Source organism: Pseudoliparis swirei, chromosome 3 (genome assembly GCF_029220125.1).
Source record: "Pseudoliparis swirei isolate HS2019 ecotype Mariana Trench chromosome 3, NWPU_hadal_v1, whole genome shotgun sequence".
NCBI classification, from domain to species: Eukaryota; Metazoa; Chordata; class Actinopteri; order Perciformes; family Liparidae; genus Pseudoliparis; species Pseudoliparis swirei.
This window is the reverse complement of record NC_079390.1, coordinates 5,180,358-5,189,234: the sequence shown is the minus strand read 5'-3', so window position 1 is coordinate 5,189,234 and position 8,877 is coordinate 5,180,358. Positions and strand designations below refer to the sequence as shown.

The following is an 8,877-nucleotide window of genomic DNA, read 5'->3' as shown; positions in this document are numbered from 1 at the left end:
AAAACAAGTAAGAGTTATCATTATTTAAGTTGATAGGCCTCGATAACAAAAAGCACCTGGAAGTCCAACTGGTTACTTGGTGGGGAAACAAATACAAAAATACAGCTTTAAAGTTGACCCAACTTTCATGATCATTCAAAAAATAAACATTTTAGAAGCATAAACAAAAATAATACCGAGTGATGTGTAGTTAATAAATGATCTTGTCATTTATGTTTTTTTAATCAACCAATAGAGTGATTAGGATCTATATTGTATCATCTTTTTTTTTTTTTTATGGATGAGATTCCCAGAGTTTAAATGGCCAAACTCAAGTAACGCATTTTAAAAAGGCAGAGAAAGACAGACTGACCTATAAGTCCATCTGGTTGTTGAAGATGTTGGGATCCTTCAGGCACTCGTCATTTTTCCTGTTGCCCAGACCAACTGGTTTCAGAGTCGAGTCTCCCCCAGAGTCGAGTCTGGGGGAGGGAAACCTTTTTACTTATGTTTAATTATTAAATTATCAAGTCAACTGGTCATCATTCAAATGTTTGTCAATAAACCAATGCCGTTTTTAGGAACTATATTGTATCTATTTGACAGCTGACTTTGCAGTCCACACAATCCTGTCTTTCAAATGTCCACATTACTATTAAAGGCCAGCCATTAAGGCTTCAAATTAGCTTTGAACTCGTGTTGTATCGACCAGGATAAAGTTTAGTCATGGTCTTTGTGACTGTTAGAATTTGGCCTGAGGGCAAAGTTGACAATGAATGCATTCGCCAGTTTAATCAGTTATGGTCAGTGACCAATCAAAAAGTGTCCTTTTAAATATACTTCACTCTGATTGGCTGTCTGTAATATACGCCCGCCCATCCGACGGCTACATATAGTTGGTTGTCTTCTTGTTTGTCTCCAGCTAGCAAGCTTGTCAGAAACTTGTGTGTCCTTAGAAACTACTGCGAACATGGTTATGAAAGCTGTCTGTGTGCTGAAAGGAGCTGGAGAGACCAGCGGGACTGTTTATTTTGAGCAGGAGGTAAGTCGTGCGACGTTGATTTCACGACGAAGAACTGCCTCACATCATTGAACGTTTATATTTAACACTAACCGGCGATTTGACGTGCATCCTCCTGGGAGCGCGAGCCGATGCTAAGCTAACTAGCTAGCCAAACTCTCCATTCCCAAGCCGGTTGGATGGGTTTTCAGGAGCGAGCATTTTAACGAGCACGCGTCGAATGGAAGTGGGCCAGCTTTAGTTTAGCTAATGCTCTCTAACGGTAGCTGTGCAGTGTGCACACTTAGTCAATGCAAAATAACATCGGCTGCACGGGTCTAACGTCAGAAGCAGCAGTTGGCGTCAAAGTGGCACGTTACGTCGCACTTTTTAATACAAAGTAGACCGATTATTCGGACGTATCTAAATGGTTACTCTAACGGCGCCATGCAAGTCTTCACCTTTGGACGAGAAAGGCCTGTTAATGATCAACCGCCTGTTGAACGTTGAGTCCAGCGAGTCTAGCGCTAACGGTGACGGTCTGATGCGGTTGCATCACCTCCGCAGGGCTCTCAAGTGTCACGCATTGAGCGTGACACTCACGCATTTCGGTCTTAAGTCACGCACTCCCGCCACACATCGTATTTCTCACGCTGAAAAAAGCTCTCGGCTATTTAATGTTTTAATGTGCCGCAGCACGCAAACATGAGCTGGCCGCGCTGCCCTCACCGTGGAGGAATCAAGCGCTCCCCTGGAGTTCTGCTGTGAGGAGCCACTTATCAGCCAATCAAAAAAAAGAAATGGGCTACACAATAGCCAATCAGAAAGAAAAAACGTATCGGTTGTATCTGGGTAAGATTTAATCCAGCAACCAATGAAAATAAAGCATCCTGGAATTGCGACTGACTGATATCTGAAAATTTCGTTCTGCCGGTGGGATGGAAGTGTCACTCTTGCCTGTCTTCAAAACTTGAGAGCCCTGTCTCCGTTTGTAGCTGTTCTACAGAGAACCAAGTCGCACTATAAATGGCAGCTTTAAAAATAAATGTAACCGTTAATGTTTTTTGCTGAGTCACTGCCTACAACCGTCGTTCTCGTCGCCTCCGCCTCGAGTAGCTGGCCTTGAAGGCACCGCAGGCATGACACTTGTCTATAGGCAGCGTTTGAGAATACAGCGGGGAAACTAATCAAACTGACCCAATTATTTATTTCACTGTGTGCGTGCATCTGCTAATATTAATTCAAAGTCTGCAAACATAGAAGAAGATCTTATGTCATACAGCCGATCAAATCTTGGCCCAGTGACGTCAGTGCACCGTCACGGATAGCTGACTGTCACGCTGAAGCGGTCACCAGACAGCAGCCTGCTACACAAGAGCCACATTCAGACTTTCATACGCCCTCCCTGGAAGTCTGTGAGGGTTTACTTCTGTTCCACTAGTCATGATCACTTGATGCAGACTTTGCCTAAAGGAATCACCCACAGTTCACAGCAATGTAACGTTAAACACGGGGTAGCCAGTGGCAGCATGGTGATGTGCAAATGGGAGCCCATCCTGTTCAGCCTAGCAAGTTGCACTTAAACCCTTTTTAGGATTAAAGATGGAACCTATTCAGATTTGTTTATTTTTATACAGCGTCTCTTTTTATATTTTCCTTTTATGTCGTGTCACTGACTGCATGGGGATTGTGAATGACATGGAAATGCTTGAGTCCTTCTAGCCACCTTTCTTTGACGGCTCTTTTGTCTTCTGTTCTTAATCTTGTTATCCTGATTGGTTAGAGTGATGCAGCAGCTGTGAAGCTGACCGGTGAAATCAAAGGCCTTGCTACTGGAGAGCATGGTTTCCATGTCCATGCTTTTGGAGACAATACAAACGGTGAGCATCTCACAATAGTTGTTTCAGAAACTGCAGGACTTGTGAAATATTCCTGCAATGTTTGTATTTATTGTATGTATTTTTTTAGTCCACCTGTTGCGGCAACTTAATTTGAAGTCTTTCATGACTGGTGTTTTGTTTGTTTCCTAGGGTGCATCAGTGCAGGCCCTCACTTCAATCCCCACAACAAGACTCATGCAGGTCCTAATGATGAAGACAGGTGAGTCCAGAGGAAAAGTGTCGACATGTATCAGAATTCAGCCATAGACTTAAAATCTCCCTCACAAAATGTTGTATAGTAAATTGCAGTGATTTAAAAAAAAATTATTCCGTCTGGCCTAACATCAGATGTATTTGACGATAAGAAATGATTTCAAGTCTAATAATTTGGCAGGAGTCAGAATATGGTGTTTTTACTTTTTGGTGGGGAACAAAAAAGTAGCTTAATATCACACTTTTTAATCACTTTATTTGATGGAAACTCTTGAGGTACAGTGAAGAATAACGGGCAGAGACAATATTTATGTGATTGGAAATTATCAGGTTGGAAGGGGGATGTTGAGATTGGCTGTTATGATTTTACTCCATGTAATTAAGAACAATGTTTTTTTTAAATGTAAACAGGCATGTTGGAGACTTGGGGAATGTGACAGCTGAAGATAATGTTGCCAACATTGACATCACAGACGAGATGATCACCCTCACTGGCCCCCACTCAATCATTGGCAGAACCATGGTGGTAAGTGAAAGAGCCCATGGAATTGAGCAGCGAGGCTATAAAGTGATGCCAAAAACGTGAAACCTTTTTCCATCTTGCGTCTAGATCCATGAGAAGGCCGACGACCTGGGAAAAGGAGGCAATGATGAGAGTCTGAAGACGGGCAATGCTGGCGCTCGTCTGGCGTGTGGAGTCATTGGCATCGCCCAGTAATCACTCTGCCACAACATCCAGCACTGGAAACGCACTTCTCCCCAAAGCACTTGACGAGACCAACATAGCTACTTGATGTGACAGTTTCTCCTTTTCAATACTCTGTGGCTTTGTATTAATGAGTAAAGAGAGTAGAGCAGCCATGATTTACCCCGTTTGTTCTGACAATTGTATGTATGGGTTTGTCTGCTCATAAGTTTTGGTCCCATAGAATTGGTAACGCACAATAAATAAATGTATAAACCGTGGAGCAAAGTTGTCAGTTCATCAGAATCATGTGTGGTTATTTTACCAGTTTGTGATGTGTGCTTAGAAAACCAGGCATAAAAGTAGAGACTAAAGTAGTATTTGAGATTGAAGTGGCTCGCTTAACTTAAACCCTCTAGTTATGCCAACCTCCTAATATATATATCCCATAATGGCGTAGCTTTGGTTAGTGGTGGAATGCATTTTAATTTTCATAATCTAGTTTACCAAAGTTGACAGTGCAAATGCTAGTTCTGTCCCCAGCAGAAGAGCATTCTGTTTTTACACATTAAATATTGTTTGCAGTCACTAAGTACCAACACATTCTAATTGTTTCTACTTTGCCTTTTTTAATTACATTTTTTTTAAGTTGAGACGATAAATACAACTTTGTTCTAAAATAGAATTCATATGTGCAAACTTTTTGTTCAGTGAGCACTTTCTATTTGTCCTCAAGTGGTTGCCCTTTGAGAGGGCTAAAAGAAGTCCTGACCAGAATGCACCATTTTAAAAATAAAATCCAGGGTCGAGGGGGTGAAGCATCTGCCACCTTTTCACCCCTGAAGAGTTTGCATGCCAAGTATGGCTCTGGCTCATCCAAATAAATTGCTGACGCCATCGTGAGTTGCTGGTTGGGATTTTAGTTTGCTTCTGCTTTTGGTGTGAACGCACCGATACATTACCACCAATAGGCATTGGGTCCGACATCGTCGGTGAGCCGCGTGCACAGGCACCTGGTGGGACTGAATCTACCGGGTCACCGATTTTGTTGGAACACCGGTCTTGGACACGTAACCGACGGAGGCATATACGCGAAAACGCTAGGTACTAATTGTATTAATTTGTCACTTACATATTTTACGTCAGCTGCCAGTTTGTCTCTAAACCGATATCACCGAGGAATCTATAATATAATTTATACATTATAGTGTAACCTTAATTGCGTCCAGCGGTAACTGATAAATGAGGCTTCAATATGTGACGTTATGGCTGCTCGTTTAACTAGCTTTGTTACGCCCACCTAGTTAACGTAAAGCAATATAGCTACTTCTAGTGTATTTAGATTACTTTTCAATGGAAGGAGCTCGTAAATGAATGGGAGTAATTACTAGTTTACATTATAAAATAGACAGTCGGTCTAAAAAAACAGAAGTTAGAAGCTCCATATACATTAATAAATAATTTAAAAAACGGAAAGTGGCATAGACAATTAAGACACGTGTGCTTAACGATGTAATTAGTCGTGGACTTGAGTTGGTGTGTGTCTGTTGCGATTAGGATGCAACGTTCAAGGACCACCCGCAGGGTTGCCAGGTCTGTGTGACAAAACCAGCCCAAAAACCAGCCCAATATCAGAACTCAAAATATGCCCGTGCCAAACCATATACACTGCTTTTAAAGTCCAACAGCATTGCTATCATTGCCAAATGCATTGTAATATCTACAAAGTAACACCAAATGTTTAGTATGCCAGCATTAAAAGCAGTTTTCCCTAAACAGTTATTTCACCTAGGTCCTAAAATGGCCTTGTGTAATTAGATACAGTATATTATCATAAATAAAATGTGTGCACGTGCTGAACGGAGTCAGTTTGGTAGGATTTGGGTATAAATAAATTATTTCATTTAAAATATGGATTTTTATTTAAAGATATTCATGTAATTTGCGTGCAAAATAGGTCTACCCGAACCAGCGGACAAAAAAATTCAACCCGCGGCAACACTTCAAAAGTAGCCCGATTCCGCGGGAAAACCGCGTACCTGGCAACACTGAGTCCACCCGGGACCCTCGATACTGTTCTTCATCGTCACGGATCTGTGGGCTCACGTGTGGTCGTCTCGCTCTGCTGTCCACTTGACAGACAGGTTACAGGTAAGACACATTATAAACCCTTCGTTTTTATCTTTTAATATCTCAAAAGACTATCTCCCTTGCTACAGGACACTTTATCCTGATGTTGACTCAGATATTTCTCTATTCCAGACTCATGGGTCCATAAAACAAATACAACAAAAATATATAAAATGCAATACAATACGAGGACACAGGTCCAACTATTGCAGCTAAAAAATCATGCATAGTTAAAAAACTACAAACACTTCTTCCATTGCTTCCAGAAACAAGACACATACCTGGTATCACTCAGTGCTGGGTCAGCCAGGCTTTTATAACTAAATTCACTGAGACACTCAATCAACATTTAAATTTATATATGAAATTCCTCAAGACAGCATGGAAAGTGGGAACATTACACAAACATCTGACTTGCATTTGTCCATATAGGAAGCTTGAGCAGGATTCTGAAAGCATCATTAAATGCCACCTGAATCTTTTTCATTTTTCCTATTTTCCCATATACCTTAAATATAAGAAGACTACAATCACGCACAATTTTAGAGGTGATGCGAGCTCGTGATTCTAAAGCAGGGAATTTCTGGAAAGTCCTGACAGCAAATGACATTGATGAGCTTTTCATCTAGTCTGTGTATTAAAATGCATCGTCCTCAAGAGGGCATTGCTACTCTTCGTAACTCAGATTGTAACGAGCACACAACTGATACCCCACCTCATATGGATTGGATCACATTGTGTCCTCATTACGATTAATCAGTGTTCTGTTGGGAATTTGCACACGTTTACATTGTAGGGGTGAAGCCTTGCATGTCTGTGGCTGGAAACGGATAGATTAATAATAAACACATGATTATATTTCGTAAATCTCTGTCCCTTGCTCCCTACAAAGGATTTAGTTCCAGTTACAATGCCATTGCAGTGATGGTAGATGTGAGGTCTTTTGTTTATCAGTTCATCTGATTGCAGTTTCACTATCAATTAGTATAATAGTCATTTTATTACGCTGTTGTAAAGTTTGGATTATTTGGAGTGTAGGCTAATAAAAAAGCCAAAAAAGAGACACACCCCACAATAAATACAGTAAAAGATTAATTTTAATGACAGCATTATAAACATGTTCACATCTTCTATAGATATCCAGATAATATGGTTATCCTGCTTTCCTTTGACCATAATAATCATGGAAATCTGATATCATGACAGCAATGTCATCACACACAGGCCTTATTATTTTGCGCTAAAATCAATTATTACGAGAAACCTTTGCACATAGTGTACATCAAAATATGGAAATATCATGAACATGCCAGACAGGCCATTGGAGCCTACTGAAATATAAATAACGGTTTGTGATGGGCATTCTGGTTTGAAATTGGATTCTTGGTTTCCATCCATGATATTCAACTGAACAGCTGTGCCCTGACTGGCCAGCACACACACAAACACACACATACACACACACATAAAACACTCATACAGTATTCCTACATGTAGCTGGCACATGGCATGTTGAAATTGCATGCTCTTAAAAGCCTTTTTCCTTTCATGAGAATGGCGGATGCTCCCATGTGAAGTGACTTGGCACACTCTGCTCTTCTCCCCGAGGGAAATGAGATATTGGAGGTCCTTCAATGGAATTAATTCCTCAGGGAGTAATCCATGAGGCAAGCTGCAGCGTGTGTGTAGTTTAAATTAATTCATGACATGTTTAGCTATGAAACTGTGCAGTGGAATAATCGTATAGCAAGGCATGTGGAAATCAATTGCCGTACGGGTCTCTTCCTCTGCTTTCTACTCAAGAGTGTATAATCTACTGCTCTTATATTTGAGCTTTGCGGGCAGTCAGGCAGGCAGGAGAATTGGTGGCAGTGCCAAACAAGAACGAGTGAACCTTAAGCACGTGTTTGTCAGGTTCTTGTGACGGGGTGAGGCTCAGGCGCAGAGAGACTGGCTAGACGCAATATAAATAACAACAAAAAGCACTCTTTAATGAGGCAAAACAGTTTACAAAAAAACAAGGTCCAAAAGGGGCAGGCAGAGGATCGTCAGTCAGGGCAGGCAGGTAGGGTCGAAGCAGGCAGGATCAGATATGACAGACAGGACGACGGGAAAAAGACACGGAACCATAGACGACAATGCGACAGCAGACAAGGGAAAGACTGACACAATATATAGGGGGGGAAACACAGGTGTACGACATCAGACAGTAACGAGACAAGAGTGGCTGAGGGCAGGTGCAGGGAATTAAACAATTAAGACAGAGAAGACACAGAGGAGACACAGAGGAGACATAGGAGACACGGAACACAGGAGAAACAGAACAGGGTGTTACAGTGTTATTGTATTGGTAACATTACAATCTAGAGTTGTTTGTGAGTAAAATTCACCACTGTTTTTCATCAGGGTCAATAGTGGTGGCAAAGATAATTACAATATTATTTTGACTACATTTCTTAACAGAGAAAAGTGCATTTTTCCTTTTCTTTTCTTAATGTAGCAGGATGTATTTGCCCATATGCATATACGTCCCTATATACACTGCTCTTGTGCGCCTGAAGAGATGCTGTTCCAGACTAAAAGCTCTTGGGCAGCCCAAAAGTGCATCTATAAGGTGAAATTGCTGTATTAGTGTAGACGGATGCAGCCATCAGAGCGGAAAGACAGACTGACGGTAAGAGCTGTATAAATAGCGTGGGAGTGGAGGTGATGAATAATAGAGACTTACCAATGCTGCTGACAGTGAGGGAGAGAGGCCGTGGCAGCAGGAGAGTCCAACACAGCGGAGTATGAAACATACACAAGTAGAGTAGAATAAGGAAAGACCATTAGTTTAATCCAGCCAGCTGTTATGAATGTGAAAGGTCATCTGTCAACATACACTACCGTTCAAAAGTTTGGGGTCACTTAGAAATGTCTTTATTTTTCAAAGAAAAGCACTGTTTTTTCCATAAAGATAACATTAATCAAAAATACACACTATACATTGT

The 8,877-nt window shown here is 41.2% G+C and overlaps 1 protein-coding gene across 1 annotated transcript; it reads left to right on the top strand.

Annotated features, from left to right (window-relative positions):
• Window positions 1-905: 905 nt before the first annotated feature.
• On the top strand, window positions 906-4,055 carry sod1 (superoxide dismutase 1, soluble). The gene is made up of 5 exons (XM_056411743.1): window positions 906-1,021; window positions 2,763-2,859; window positions 3,010-3,079; window positions 3,484-3,598; window positions 3,683-4,055. Exons 1-5 carry the CDS (start codon window positions 950-952, stop codon window positions 3,788-3,790), a joined length of 462 nt encoding a protein of 153 aa, XP_056267718.1. The 5' UTR covers window positions 906-949; the 3' UTR covers window positions 3,791-4,055.
• Window positions 4,056-8,877: the final 4,822 nt, after the last annotated feature.